Source organism: Plutella xylostella, chromosome 13, assembly GCF_932276165.1.
Source record: "Plutella xylostella chromosome 13, ilPluXylo3.1, whole genome shotgun sequence".
In the NCBI taxonomy this organism is placed as follows: domain Eukaryota; kingdom Metazoa; phylum Arthropoda; class Insecta; order Lepidoptera; family Plutellidae; genus Plutella; species Plutella xylostella.
Window position 1 is genome coordinate 9,813,082 of NC_063993.1, and position 16,860 is coordinate 9,829,941.

The window sequence follows — 16,860 nt, forward strand, 5'->3', positions numbered from 1 at the left end:
TGAGTAATATTTGACAAATTGACCACGCCACCTATTGAGAAACGTGAAAACTGAAAACTCAAATATGGAAGGAGCACAAAATATAAACAGCCGGCAAAATATAAAAATCCGACATGCATGTTGCATATTCCAAATGATGCAAAAAAAAATGTCTAGCATGTTATAAAAACCAACACGGCATTTATAAACGTCCTACCGAACGACGACCTGTTGATTGACTATTAAATATTTTATGATCATATTAAGTACTATTTAGATAATTATGTGGTACTATGCATAATATTTTATGATGATCATGATCACATTGATTATTATATACACAAGAAAGAAACATACTACTTTTTAAGAAGTTTCATTACATGGCCTCAGAATAATAACAGCCACGCTTAAATTTTGATCAGGGTACTTGGCATTGGCAATATTGGCATACTTTTTTTTTACAAAATGTCCGCTACGGTACGCAAAATATGTGTAGGTAACGAATTTTAAGATGCCAATAAAATAATAATAAAGGGAAGATTAACGTTTTGTTACGCTCAAAATCAGTAATAATGTCTTCAAGTGATAAAAAGAGATCAAGAAAATCTAAGTTGGTGCCCCGAACTTTTGTGGAAGTGGAGAATGACGGAATCGAGGTTGTGCAGGTAGGAAGCATTTTTCAGAAACAGAAGGTACTTACAAACTTGTTACGAGTTGTAGTCAATTGACATTATTTTCTTTATACTTTACCGCGTTATTTATCATGTTTACATCGGGTACATAAATGTGGGTATCATAATATTTATCTTCCAACTATGACGGTGGATGGTACTTTTTTTTTGTAGGTGATCAATGAGGTTAGAAATAGTCGTAGCATTATTTTTATGTTACAGAAAATGTCGCTGACTTTCTATTTGTTATTAAATCCAATCACCAACCTCTCACCGATTCAGTTTTGCACTAGCAAGTGGAGATACCTAGAATAGTTTCTAGTATTTTGTTGATAAGATACTTTAATTAATGTTATTATGAAACTTGTCAAAGCTTCTTCAATTGATTAAATTAAAATGCCTTCTAAAATGCTAAATGTTGATCCTACTAATATTAAAAAGGCAAAGGTTGTTAGCTTCCACAAAAACTACATTTAAGATTCAATTAAATTTTATAGCTAGTAATAGGTATTTCTTGCAGTAGAATAACTCATAGATGGCTACTTGTATGCAGAAATTACCTTGAGAATAGAAAACAATATATACATATCACAACAAGTAAGAAGCTGAGCTTGGATCTCATAAATAAAAATTGAATTATCAGAATGGACGTCCTCCAAGTTATTGCCAGTTTCCCTTTCATCTACTACTGTGTGGCGGATTCAGATGAAATAAGCTTCTGCAGCAAAGACCACTCTATAATACAGATGCTAATGGTAATAGCTCAGTTGAGTAAGAGCCTGCTTTTCACGACAGAGGGTTTGAATCCTGGTGCATGTGTACCCATAAGTTCTTTAGAATTTAAAGTATGACCACTCTTATGGTGAAGGAAACCATAGTAAGGAAACCTGCATATCATGATATAACATGTGTAGAGTGTAGATATATGTAAACCCACCAACCTGTAGCTGACCAGCATGGTGGCATTTTAGACCTTTAGGATATACACAATGGTTCCATTCGAGAGAACCAGGTGCAGGTATAGAATGAGTTAGAATAGAATACTACTTTATTGACTTAACAGGACACAAATAACAATTTATAATACAGTGGATACAACGCAATAGGCCTTATCACTAAAAGCAATCTCTTCCAGGCAACCTTTGGGTGGAGGTAGGGTTTCGTTTTTCCCGACCTTTTTCCGTTCCCGGGAAACGGGAATTATTTTGAAGATTTCCCGGGAATTCCCGGGAAACGGGAATTTATTTTAAATGCTTGGTTTTGCTATTTTCGTGTATTAAAAGTCTATTAAAACTATTACAATTAAATCAAATATACTTTTATCACTCGTATAGGTAGAAAAAAGCAACAGTCAGATAAATTAACAATGAAAATTACATAAAATGATTTGTTTTACATGCCAAATCATTTGTTTTTCTTAATTGTAAATTAAACAATTACAAGGCCATTTTCGACCCCCTGTAACTTCTTTGTGGATAAAACTAGAAGACTGAATTTTCACTAACCATGCAGGCATTGTAAAGACACGGTATATTTCAAATTTCATTAAATTTTTAACAGTAGTTTAAGAATTATAACAAGTCAAAGTTTCTTTATTTTGTCACTGACTCACTCACTCACTCACTCACTCACCGATAAAATTCTAAGGCACTTCTAGCAGACCTAGAAGCTTCAAATTTGGAATATAAGTAGTGTTAGGTGTAAGAATCAAGGAAAAACTAAAATATTTGGTGGCACACTAAATAATTTAACTAACACGTGTTTCCATGCGATGGCCGAGTCAATATATTTATATAAAACATTAAAGATTTTTAAGATTGAGATGCGTGCGTGGATAAGACTTGGTATTACATGGATCTCACAACTTTTTACCGTAGAACAACTGAGTTACGAGACTTGGTTTTTTTGACAACTATTGTTTTTGATGGGATAATATTATTATAACATATAATTAAAATAGAAAATTAATTACACTTGAGGTAATGTTTTAGAAAAATTAATTCATCCAACGATTTATCACTCAACCTACTTCTTATTTTGTTTTTTTCTATGCGTTAGTAATTTTATAAAAAATAAACGCGGACATAAAAAAAATATGACAGGTGTCACACTAGTGTTAGCTTTTACATACTCTTTGGTCACATATGTAAAAGCCGATCAATTGTTTGGTTTTAGGTAGGTGGGAGGACCAACAGATAAATAAAGATGAAAATATTGAATCAGGAAGAGGTGAAACAAAGTGATGTAGATGAGTCATTTATCTTTGCAATGCAGCTGCGCGAAAACAATAACACATAATATGATTTTCCAATAATTTACAACAAAACCGAGTTTCTGATCGTAGACGACTAACCTGCCGATATTTTTTTTGGTCTAAGGTAGGAGAAACAGATAGATAAATACGAAAATATAGCATAAAATCGATAAAAAATCGAACCCGGGAATTCCCGGGAATGCTATTTTTTTCCCGGTTTCGGGAAGGACAAATTTCCCGGGAATTCCCGGGAACGGGAATTCCCGGGAAAGCGGGAACGAAACCCTAGGTGGAGGAGAGACTTAAACAATACATGAGGAAGGTGTACAAAATGCTGTAGTAAACATTCATGTTTAATAATAAATACTTAAAGACATACATACATAATATAATCAAAGATAGGGGAAATAGTTATAAAGAGATATATAACTAATACTATAGGTATTCACACCCCCTATCAGAGAATAGAATAGAATAGATGGAAGAAACTGTGTGTGTAGTATTACTTTAGTTTGCGTAGTGAGTTTGACACTCAACTGGTGTAAACCAAAAAATATTACTCTACCAATGTACTCTACCAATGTAGAGTAATTTTTTTTTATAGTTACACTTTGTGGGTAGTCTAGTAGTAAAAGCTTATGCTTATTATGTACCCTCTCTATATATTTATACATAGATGCATACATGGCATAGTATGTCATTGGCAAACATCAGAACTGGCCTTCTTGATGATAGGACAAGCCAGACAGATTTGTTACTGAACTCCCAGGGACTACCTGCCTGTCCCCGTTAACATTAAAAGGAGTTAAGTAAATAACATAAGATCATTCCGTTTGTTTCCAGGCCCAGAAGACGGCAGCAGCAGTGGCCTTTGAAGTGGATGTGAAGGTGGAGTCCGGAGATGATGATGACGATGACTGGTGCAAAAAGCTTGAGGTACAGTTATTACTTACTTTTATACTCACTGTAATATCCTTGTAGGCAGTTTTTCTCTTGTTGAAACCTTATACATTTTCTGATATGTAAGTTTAGTTAAAAGAGTCTTATACATGTGTGTGAATATCTGCCACATAAGTTTTAAAATAGAGGAATGGAGAAAATATCATTTAAGTACTTTAATATCTTCTAATAGGTCGACCGAATGGCGTAGTGGTTAGTGACCCTGACTACTGAGCCGATGGTCCCGGGTTCGATTCCCGGCTGGGGCAGATATTTGTTTAAACACAGATATTTGTTCTCGGGTCTTGGATGTGCCCGTAAAATGGCAATAGGCCCGCCCCCTATTACATTGGGACTAACATAACACTCTGGCGAAAAGTGGGTGCAGCAATGCACCTCTGCCTACCCCGCAAGGGAGTACATTGGTACAAGGCGTGAGTGCGTGTTTTTTTTTTTTTTTATATCTTCTAATAAGTTTTAACAAAATCGGTTGTTTGTAGTCTCCATTTTCAATCATTAAATCATTGTTAAGAGTTTTTAGTTTACTTATATGTATTTCTGTATATCCAAGACTTACTTAAGTGGTTTTATGTACGTATCTACAACCCTATCCTATGATTTCAGGAGGAGGCGACGGCGGGCCGCGCGGGCGACGACGCCCCTCCCCCGGAAACACCTGTCAGTGCCGAGGACACACATCCTCTCGACCACTTCAGGGAGAACCACCCCAACGTCTCCACCTCGCTGGTGCAGTTCTGGTGCATCAAGCTAGAGAGACTCATCGCTGACTGCCACGTCGCCATCCACACCTTCCAAGTCTGCAAGAAGAGAAACGAAGTCCTCTACTACTGTGACACATGCTCAAGATACTTCGACGTGCAGCTTAGTTTCAAACAACACTTCTTTAAGCACAAAAAGGTTTCCACCTACCGAGTGATACCGCAGGTCACCACGCGCCAGCTCGTGCTCACGGCCGTCGAGGAGAACAAAGATGAAGATGAAGACGACATCAAACGAAGAATGTATCTCGATTTCATAACGACCGCCGTGGGCGCTGTTGGTAAAAATGAATGTTGGACGTATCAACCACTCAAGATCCATTATTACAAATGCTATGTTTGTTCCAAAAGCTTCGAGCATCTGCGGCCATTCATCGAGCATTTGCTGGCTTATTATGGACATGAAAATACAGTTTTCGCAGTTGAAAGAATCCTCCAAAGCAACCTGTTCTATGTGAAGGCGAAACTACCGCACCAAAAAGAAACACAAGAGAACTTCCCTCTCTACTCCGCCAACTTTGCACGGCTAATGAAGTGCCTTATGTGCAGAGAAGGATTCGAAAGCCAAGCCGCATTGGATAAGCATCAGAATCCTATTAAAGTGGACCCGCTGCAGGTCGGGCCAGTGGTGAACGGGGACTGCGTTTACGAAGCCCTAGCGATCCGGAGGACAACCGAAGCTAGATTTACATGCGGTTGTGGACAGTTACTGATGGAGAGCCTTATAGAGGAGCACAGAGCGGTGTGTAATCTGGGGGCGTCGTTGCCGCTAGTGTGCTGCGTGTGCAAGTACACAACGAAGAAGCCGGGGGAGCTGCGGCTGCACCAGATGGAGCGGCATACTGTACGCTCGGACGAGTTCCTGCTGCAGCGGCTGACGCAGTGCGGCTGCCTGGCGCGCTACTGCGGCAAGCGCGCCAGCCACCACTGCCCGCTGCGCAAAGACTGCGTGGCCTGCAAGGACTGCGAGCTCACGTTCCAGAACGAGCTGTTTCTGAGAGTGCACAGAATGGCGACCCAGTTCGGGCAACGCTGCGAGGTAAGAAATCTGTTTTTTTTTAAAAGAGATTCTCTACTCTAGGCTAAAAGCGACTGTAAAAGTGACCTGTAGAAGATATATAAGTGAGGGTTTACTTAGCATGTAACTAGTCTAAAACAGCATACTAAATGTACCATCTTCTAGTGCCCCTCCACTACTGGTGGTTGGCGGTCAGTTCTGCATACTTCTCTCTTTTCTTCGCCAAGCGATATAAGCTGTTCTACGCTAGCCTCTCCCGTCCATTCTCTTATGTTGCGGAGCCACCACTCCCTCCCTCTGCCCACCACCCGTCTTTTTCCCTCTACCTTGTTCATTACAATGACCTAAATAAGTCGGTAACGATCGTGTCCGAGCACAAGCATCTTGACGATAGAACACCTTCAGGAGCAGAACATTAGGATCGCCTCTTTTTGTTCTGTCAACCAGTAGAATGCGAGCTCGCAAACGCAAAGACCTGGTTGTCAGAAGAAATATTGGTGATCCCTTTACGTTAAGTCCGTCACAGACTTTTAGCTATAATATATATTCATATTTTTATAGCTAGGCATATTACAATATATATATTCTATACATTTTCGCAGTGACCGCACACTCAGCTATAATATATATTTCTGTGACGTCACCAAGCGAAACCGTAATATACATCCGAACACTAGGACGACCGTTTAGTGCCCAGCGCGAGCGCTCGTACGCTTACTACTCTCTGCAACTCGTTTATTTACCGCCGTTGCTAGTGATGGGACAACATCCATTTGATAAGCTGTCGATAGTTCCAATATCGATAAAAAATGGATAAGTTTCTAACAAGATCTTTGTCCAACTCAAGTCTGAACTCAAAAAGACCAGCTGATGAACAAGTGGACTCCTGGCGCATCCCCAAGAGAACAGCACTTCCACACGGTAAAAATCGAAACAAGCCGGACCCAAGCCTCAGTACCGCAAATCGCTACAGAAACCTGCCCACTGATGTTGAAGATGATCCCGCTTCAAAACCTTTTCAAGAAGCTTCAATTCCTGTGAAGAAACCAGGACACATACCACCGATAGTATTGGAAATCAAACAAGACTGGACACATGAGACTATCAGAACCTTGATATCACGTTACACCCAGAAATTTCACCTCCAGTATCGTGGAATGAATAAAGTTGCTGTAAAGTGCTATTCTACAGAAGCACATCAATCAGTTAAAGAAGGTCTTCGAAACGAGAACGCATCATACGTGACGTACTCTCGCAAAGATGAGAAGACCCCCAAAATCGTGATACGCGGCTTACCGGCATTCGTAGAAAACGAAATAGCTGGAGAATTGGCAATTCTCGGTTTTAATGGAGCCAAGGTTACAATGTTAAAATCATCCAGACCAGGGAAGTCACCTTGCCCACCATTTCTCATACAACTCCCCGCAGAGGCCGACTTTAATAAGTTTCGCCAGATCAAATACCTGCTAAATTGCGTGATAACTATGGCTAAATATAAGCCGAACCGTTCATTGGGTACCCAATGCTTCAGATGCCAGGGCTTCGGCCACTCCTCTAGAAACTGTAACATGCCTATACGCTGTGTGAAATGTGTCGATTTTCACGCGGCTGGCGAATGTTTGAAGAAGGATCGTACTGAACCTGCCAAATGTGTTAATTGCAACGAAAACCATCCCGCCAACTATCGTCAATGCAGTGTTCGTCTTGCCTACGTTAAACGAATTGAGCAGAAACGTGCTGAAGCCAAGTCCAATTCCCACCCTGTAAGAAACTTTAAGACCGTCGACCACATAAGATCCTGGGCTAACGTCGCGGCTGGAGAAGCACCATTACCGCAACAAAAATCACTGATACAGGATAATGACGCAGCGACTGATGAAATGCTTAACATACTCAGGATCATTAGAAACCTGAAAAATGAATTCACAACTTGTACCTCAATGGTAGATAAGGTCATACTGGTGCTTACCCATCTTGGTCAGTATGTTTGAACCACAAGAGCTAAGAATACTTTCATGGAACGCCGATGGAGTGCGGAGCAAACGACATGAGCTAATGGACCTAGCGGTGAGTACCCTACGTGCCGATGTAATCTCATTGTGCGAAACCAGACTATCTCTAAAAACACAGCTAAATTTCCCCGGTTTTGCATTTTATAGGCAAGATAAGCATACGAATGGTCGTGGGCAAGGCGTAGCTATTCTTATTAAAGACAACATCCATCATTCGGTTGTAGACATACCCAAGATAGAAAACATAGAAGCTATTGCTATCAAAATAATTTTATCAGGGATAGAGCATATTATTGTATCTATATATCAGTCACCAAACCTTCCATTACTTGCCAATGATTTAAATAAACTATTTGGCCTAGGTCCTCGAGTCTTATTAGTTGGCGACTTCAACGCAAATCACGATCACTGGATCAAAGGAACTAACAATGCACACGGTAGGATGCTCTTTTTACATATGCTTAATCATGATTATGTTATTCATGCTTCAAGCTCACCAACCCTGACGCACTATCGTGCTAACCATACTCCAACCAATCCTAACCTTGCACTTGCTCTAAACATAAACAAATTGAGCAACATCTCTGCTGTCTCTGCTTTGTCATCTAATCACTTGCCGATTTTCTTTACCATCGGAGGCTCACCCTGCCTTAAACCACCCAAACCTTTCTTCAGGTACGACGTGGCCGACTGGGCTAGATATCGAGCTTTCATTGACGAAAATTTAACGTTAACATCTAAGGTATTCAAAACTGAATCTGAAATTGACGAGGCTATTCTGTTTTTCCATCAAACCATTATGAAGGCGAGAGACATATGTGTCCCTCTTGGGGTCAAAAATGATTATCAGGAGTATAAACTTCCCCGATATATCAAAAAACTTATCAGGGAAAAGAACAATCTTCGGCGTAAGGACCTCTACTTACTTGATCTCAATGCTAAAAGACGTACTCGTGCTCGTATAAATGTTCTCAACACTGAAATCCAACACAGTATTCGTAAACATTATGATAGAATCTGGAACAACAAGTTAGCCAAGGTTGATAATCCTAGCTCTGACATATGGCGCATAGCAAAATCTCTGCGGTCAAAGCCTACAGTTATTCCCTCGCTGATATCCCCAGATGGAACTGTAGCCTCAACTGTGTCGGAACAATCTGAAATGTTAGCGGATTCATTTTACGCGAATATGAATCTTACCCTGTCCTGGACAGACGACAAGGTCCTGGCTAAGGTTGAACAGTCTATTGCTAAACTTGACTCATTTAACGAGACAGAATTAGAGCTACCAACGAGACCCAAACATATTTGGAAGTGCCTCCGCAACCTCAAGCGACGCAAGTCTCCTGGTGACGATAATATCCACAATGCTCTGCTTAAAAATTTGTCACAAAAAGCTGTTGTATACTTGACAAAGATATTCAATGGTTGCCTATGCTTAAACTATTTCCCTAAGGTCTGGAAGTTCGCTAAGGTAATAGCCATCAAAAAGCCTGGTAAGGATGAAAAAACCCCTAGTAGCTACCGTCCCATTAGCTTGTTACCGGCGCTCGGAAAGTTATTTGAGTCCATCATTTACTCAAGACTAATGCAAGTAACGAAGCATCTTTTAAAAAACGAGCAGTTTGGATTTAGAGGATGTCATTCTACTACCCAACAGCTTGCCAGAGTCGCTGAACATATAAGCCATAATTTAAACCTAAAACAATCAACTGGTATGATACTGCTAGATATTGAAAAGGCATTTGACACTGTCTGGCATGACGGCCTGATTCATAAACTAATCCAGTGTGACATCCCTTTAGGACTGGTAAAATTGATAAAATCTTACCTTATAAATCGTGAGTTCTCAGTCTCTATTGGTGATAACACAAAATCCACTCCCAGATTGGTTCCAGCAGGAATACCACAGGGCTCAATCTTAGGACCATATCTGTTTTTGCTGTATGTAAATGACATTCCGATCCAAACTCGTACTAGCCTAGCGTGCTTTGCGGATGACACAGCCTCGTTCACGTCAGCCAAAGACACTGGACTAATCGTTGATCGCCTTCAGCTATCTTTAGATAGTCTTAGTGAATATTTCACTCGTTGGAAACTTAAGCTGAATGAAGCCAAAACGGAAGCAATTATATTCTCTCGTCAGCGGCAAGAGCCTGCTAAACTGCTTAAAATTGGTGACCATACTATTCCATGGAGTAAATCAGTGCGTTATCTAGGCGTTACACTTGACAAGAGACTGAACTGGACGAAACATTGTTCCACAATAAGAAACAAAGGAGTGACCGCTATGAACTCCCTCAGCCCAATCTTGAACCGTCGAAGCAACCTAAGTGCCACTAGCAAACTTCGCATTTACAAAACATTAGTACGCCCTTGCCTCTCCTATGCTGCACCTGTCTGGAGCAGTACTTGTAGCACAAACTATGATGCCCTTCAAGTCATCCAAAACAAAGCCGTTAAAATTGCATTTAATACGCCCTTCTACACCAACCTTCGTAACTTACATATTAAAATCAAGTTGCCTTTATTGCGGGAATTCATATTAAGATTAACACGTAAATTTTATGATAGCAATTCTTGTCACACAAATAGTCTGGTTTCATCAATAGGCAAAACCAATATCAACGAGCTACCTTACATCGACACGTACGGTACCTACCGCTTACCCCATCACTACGCGGCGACTGGACTGGCCGGCCGGTGACTCACGCTCGCCGCACGCCGCCGCTGTGTGTATCGCAAAATATTGTGTACACTACCCGCGATGCGCTGTAAGAATGCGTAGGAATTCACATCTTAAATAGCTTAAAAAGCTATCTTTACGCTATGTAATGTAGCTGTTTTGTGTGTCATTTACTTAGTTTATAAGTAATTAGTGTAATCATGTCATCTCCGGCAAAAAATGGTCTTCAACACTAATGAGATCGTACGCATTTAAAATACTGTTGTCGAGTTAGTACATTCCTACTCTGTTACTAAAATACTTATCGATGTAAATAGCATTAAGTCAAATAATTTGTAAACTTACAAAGGTGTCTGCAGCCTAATTAAGTGTGTAAACCACAATGTCATAAAATAGTATAATATTTTAGTTGTACTGTTTTGTTACCATTATACTTATTGATAATAAAGAATTTTGAAAATCAATCACTAGGACGACCATCAAATAATGAGGGCAAAATATATATTTCTCAGTGTGTGGTAGCTTGCTGTAATATATATTACAGTACGGTATATTAATATATATTATAGCTAAGTATGTGACGGGCTTTAAGCTTTTATTTGCTGAGACCCTAATTCCAAACTCCACTAACCCACAGCTATGCGGCGTGTTCCTGCCGCGCTCGTGCATGCTCGCGGAACACCGGGCGCTGCGGCACGACGGCGGCGCGCTGCCCGCGTACAGCTGCCCGCGCTGCCGCCACACATACCTCGACCGCGAGGTGCTGTTCGAGCATATAAACCAGGCGCACAAGAGTATGAAGCCGAGGTATTATAAGGTGAGTGAAACGATCCATGCTGTCGGCATGTAAAGCAGTCGGTCCTGCGCCTAGCTCTCTCCAGTCGTGTCGGTCAATCCGTCCCATTGGGCTATGAGAGTGATGGAACAGAGAGTGCTTCTGTGTACTGCGCACACACTTGGGCACTATAATCTACTCCTGCGTAGATGGCTGATCTTAATTGAGATTGGCCGCCGTGGTCGAAATTCGGCTAGGAGGACATTTTATAAGGTGAGTTGTTGTTGGTTGTGTTTGTAAGCTGCGGCTGCACGGGTTTGATGTGAGGTGGATAAACGTCACTGTATGGCGACTCACGAAGCTGTGACTGGTGGTACAGCTGCCCGCGCTGCCGCCACACCTACCTCGACCGCGAGGTACTGTTCGAACACATAAACCAGGCCCACAAGAGTATGAAGCCGAGGTATTACAAGGTGAGTTGTTGTTGGTTGTGTTTATAAGCTGCAGCTTAGACGGGTTCGTTGTCGAGGAAGATAAAAGCGACTATTTCGCGATTCACTATAAATACGGCGCGGCGCTGTGATTGGTGGAACACGTGTACGTGTAAGGTATAATTAATCCCATTCCACCGGCAAAGACATCTGATACAAACAAAAACTATCCTTATTTGAATATAATAAGGGTTCTGTCAGATGTGTTTCCCCGTGGAATGGGATATAGAAAATGCTTTATGTTGTTGAAATGCTCGAAATTAACACCATAAATTTAATACAAGAGTGAATAAATGATGAATGTAATAAAAATTTATGTTCTATTCGTTGTGAGGGTGTTAGTTGCTGCACATAGCTTATACAAGTGGAACGGGCGGGGTTCGAAACCGTTCTCTGTCGTAGGATGCGTACTATTCTATTGGTTAGTCTAATAATATGGTAGTTTATAAATATATATTTTTTGTTACAGAGTCTTGTCCCATGGAAGAGAGTTGTGATTAAAGATTTAAGTAAGTTACATATTTTATTTATTACAATTTATATTTAAAGTTATACCTTATATACAACGACGCTCAGGGTGTATGACTAATGAATGAAAGGTAGAATATCTTGACACAAATTGGCTGTAGAATGGACAACAGCGTATTGTATACTGTCAATACCCTAAACTCCTACCGGTCTACCAAACACGGAGATCAAGCAAATATGGCTGAGGGATATTCCCGAGAGTGAGCCATACTCCCTCGTTATTTTAACATTATGGACCAAAATAAAGTGGCAGTTTCTACAATATATATATTTACTAACATAATCATATTTTTTATCTAATTACACATCTCATGTACCTACTGGATGTTTCATTTCTACCAGCATGTGCCCTCGACAAACCAAATTACGTAGACGCTTCTTAAATGCATTTCGTTTTTCAATCATTTTAAAAACGACACCTGATGTTTTCCAGATAGCCCTGTGGAGATACTGAGCGATAGTGAATACCCGGCTCCGTGGAGCTTCATCCCAAGTCTGTTCCCCGAAGCCATGACGTCGCTCGTAGCGGACGATGATGACGCTGACAGCAACACACGTGTACGAGGCATCACCGAACTAGTCAGGAAGCTGAACAAAATTAAAAAGGAAAACTCTGTTCCCACCGATAATGTTGACAAAGACAGAAATGATGTCTGGAAATCTATGCTTAAACTGAAAGCTAAAAATACAGAAGTGCCGAAAGTTACGATCCACATACCAGGCATATCTGAATTAGTGAAGAAGTTGAAGAAAAGAAAACATGAATTAATATCTGAAGCCACGGATGGTCAAGACAGAGCTAAAACTAATACACCTGACAAAGACATTGATGACAGTGTTAATGAAGAGAGCAGTATTGTAATTGCTAAACCAGAAACAGACCACGATTATTTTAAAGTCCAGATCAAGGAGGAAAATATTGAAACAGATAGTGCAAATGTTGATGCATTTAAAAATAGAGATGAAAAAGTACCTATGGAAGTAATTGAAAATATCGTTTCAAAAGATAGTGAGACGGAAGAAAAAAGCACAAGTCAAGTTGAGACTGAAAAAATCACTGTGAAACAGGAAAGCGATGAAAGTGCTGTACCTTTTGAATTAGCTAAGGTAAAAACAGAACTAATTGAAATGGAAATAGACGAACAAATGCCTTCAGAAGAATTTTTAGTAAATTTAAAATCCGAAGTAGAACAAGACACAGGATTATCCAACGTATTCCAGCCATCCGAAAAATTTAGATACACCAAGACTACCAAACCCCAAGAACCCGAAACCATAAGAATCAAAGCCGAACCCGTAGACCTAGAAGAAGAGAGGATAATCTTACAAGAACTCGAGTACGACGACACCGCCGAGTCTATAGACGACTTCATACAGAACAACTCCGAGATCACAACGATGGAGATCAAGCCCGAGATCTACTACGAGAGCGACGACAGCCCCACGAAGTCGCAGCCGAAGCGATACCCGCGCGTGCCGGTCGAGCCGCTGGTGCTGACCTGCTCCAAGTGCGGGGCCACCTTCATGGAGCTCAAGCTGTATCTCAACCACACGGCCGTCCACGGGAACCCCAAGCTGTCCTGCCCGGACTGCCACCAGCCCATGGACACTATGAGCAAACTGCGCATGCATGTCCTAGTCCATGTCAGGAGGAACTACGTCCCCGTCTACACAATACACCACGAGGACGACTCGGACTCCAAACTGACGTTCAGTTGCAACAAGTGTGGCGGCGTCGTGGATAAGGAATACTTCTGGTCGCACTGGGAGACTCATCTGGTCTTTGGAGAGGTTAAAAAGCCAGTTAAAGCCGCTACAGCGGAGCCAGAAGAAAATGAAGAAGAGGAGGAGGATGATGGCTTGAAAGCGTACCCGGGGGACCATCAACCGGGGGTCGACCTTCTACCGGATGTGATGACTCTACTCATTAATTTGCTCCAGTCGATTACGGGAACTATGAATGAAAAGTTCTGCATAGTCTGTGAGAAGTTTTTCATGAGAAATTACGATCTCAAAAGGCATATTATAGAGCACATGTTGAAGGATGCGAGGGCGAATTGGCCGAAAAACGGAAAGGCTCTCGCGTGTCAAATATGCAATGCTAAATATAAGAAGTCTCACCTGTACAAGTTGCACATGCGGGGCCACGGCAAGCTGCCGATATACAAGTGTGAAATGTGCACGAAAAGTTTTGGCGATTCGAGCAATTTCGCCAAACATAAGAAGATACATGGGCTGCAGACGATGCACTGTGACATGTGCAGTCGCAAGTACAGGAGCAAGGAAATGCTCATCAAACACATCGAGGTATGTTCTTCACAACAGATACACTCACGCACATCACTATTTAATCACTTACACCAGCAAAACAATGGCAGTCAGAATGTTTAGAATGTTGATCTGTTGGGCACATTCCTATCTATCTGCCCGTACTTGCAATCATATTGTTGATTATTTCTATATTATATCAAGCCAAGTATCCCATTTATTTCTTTCCCTAATATTTTGTTTTTTTGTTTATATTTTATTTGTTTTTTGTTCGTAAATTGTTACTAAATGACTTTGAATTTCTCTGAATTAATTCAGGAAGTAAAAATAAAAATCATGATTGGCAAATCTGTACTCATTTTCTCTTCTAACACCTAACATCAAAAACATTCGCGTGCCTTCATTACAAGGTAAATATAAGGCGCTTTTTTATTTCAAACATCATTTATTTATACATTTTAAGAATCAATTTCCTAGAGCTATTTTCATAATTACTTTCTGGCAATTCTTTCTCTGGTAAATAATTAGATGGTTTCCAGTTTTTTTTAATGTTATATTTTATGGTTACCAACCACCAGTCTGTCAGTGTTCATCTACACACAAAACGGGTCAGATCTATGCTGGCCCATTATTTATCAGAAAATTATGTTTATAAGTCTTTTAAAAATACTGCACTAATAATTATTGTCATTCCTAAAATCACTTTCTAACTAATCGTGATCGTTTCCCCACAGCGGCACGCGCGCCAAGCCCCGCAGAAGTGCAAACTCTGCGATAGATCGTTCTCGTTCGCCAACGAACTCAAGAAACACATGAAATTGAAACACGTGACGGGCTCCAAGAGCTATGCGTGCGGGATCTGCGGCGAACGATACCCGAGCATCAAGGAGAAGTGGGACCACGAGTTCGCGGTGCACGGCGAGACCAAGCGCCAGTTCAACTGCGAGTATTGCCCAGAAAAGTTCCGACTACAAAGACTATACAAACAACATCTCAACCAAGCACACAAAAAGGCGTTGGTGATACCGGCAAAAACGAACAACAGGTCGCTGTTGCGTCGCAATGCAGTCATACAAAATGTTGCTATGCCTCCTGGGCCGCTATTTTATATCAAGTGTCCGTTTTGTGAGGAGATTTTCAAGCAGAAAGCGGAGTATTATATTCATGTGACGCGTGTTCACGAGGCGCAGCCCACGGAGGTAAAACAGACGGGTGGCGTGGAGGCGCAAGTGGACTCGGATGATGATAGATTGAGTATTGATATGGATAAAGTGAAACAGGAGGCGTCGAGTGAATCTGAAAATGAAGAGTTACGTAGGGCTGTCAGGCTAATAATGTGAATGAATTGAATGCACTAACTTGCGGGTTAGGTAGAGCAACTTTTCACCAGTGCTACGTTACTGCCCGCCAATGTAATAGGGACAAGGCCTATTGCCATTGATAAGTGTAATAGTTTTTATATTTATGTTACCTTGAATAATTCTGTAAATCACTAATTTAGCAATGATATTTTGCTTGCAATAAATCATAATAAGTTGTAAATCATGTGTTTTCCAATGTGTTAATGAATTAAAGGTATGCTGCGCCAGAGTGCCTCTCAAAATGAGAAAATTAAATGATGTATTCTTAAAAAGAATTAAGCTTCTATATGTTTGCTGTATGTACAAGATCAAGTACTAACTGTGATAGAGTGAAACTAACTTTGAGCCAATCACAATGTCATCTGTGTGAATTTATTAGGTACTTGGATGATGACTTGATGTTACTTTTACATAGGTTAGGTTAGGTTATGTTAAGGCTGAATATTTTTTATGATTTGATTGATATTGAAAAAATGGCTTGCTGCCCCATTTATCTTTTTGATAGTGGTGGGAGGTATGTAGCTACGTGTACGCTTACAGACAACATTATGCTGCTATCTAACTTGGCTATTCGTATTTTCCAAAACTTATTGCCGTATTTGCATATAAGTTAACTATTTGGTAAACATAGCAAATGGAAGTTTTGGCAAATACGCAAATGCGAATAGTGAAGTAGCAGCATTAAAGTGTATTCTAATCAAGGCATTACCTTTCCTACTGAGCTTTATTCCCTATCTGAAAATATTATGGAAGAACTAAATTTTGATAAAATCCGAAATGTACCTGTAACCCTGATTTATAAATGATAAATAACATGTTAGTTTTTAAGATCAATTAATTTTACTTTAACTACTTTTATGTATTGTAATGAACGTTTGATTATTTTAATATACTTTTTGAAGTATGAAAATATATTTTTTCTACTTACCTTTAGTATAAGTACCTACATATGTATAAACTAATATATGGGGGATAGAACATAGCATAGGTAGGACAGTCATGGTAGGCATTAGAATAAAAAAAATTATAGACATTTAAGTGTATTTTACACAATAATAACAACATACATGGAACTTACAGAATTCTAGTTAGAATTACT

General features: G+C 40.2%; 1 protein-coding gene across 1 annotated transcript; it reads left to right on the top strand.

Annotated features, from left to right (window-relative positions):
- Positions 1-447: 447 nt before the first annotated feature.
- LOC105384719 lies at positions 448-16,671 on the top strand. Its single transcript, XM_048625202.1, has 7 exons — positions 448-644; positions 3,748-3,840; positions 4,468-5,661; positions 10,976-11,155; positions 12,074-12,113; positions 12,566-14,439; positions 15,135-16,671. The coding sequence occupies exons 1-7, from the start codon at positions 552-554 to the stop codon at positions 15,738-15,740; spliced, it is 4,080 nt and encodes a 1,359-aa protein (XP_048481159.1). The 5' UTR covers positions 448-551; the 3' UTR covers positions 15,741-16,671.
- The last annotated feature ends 189 nt before the right edge of the window (positions 16,672-16,860 follow it).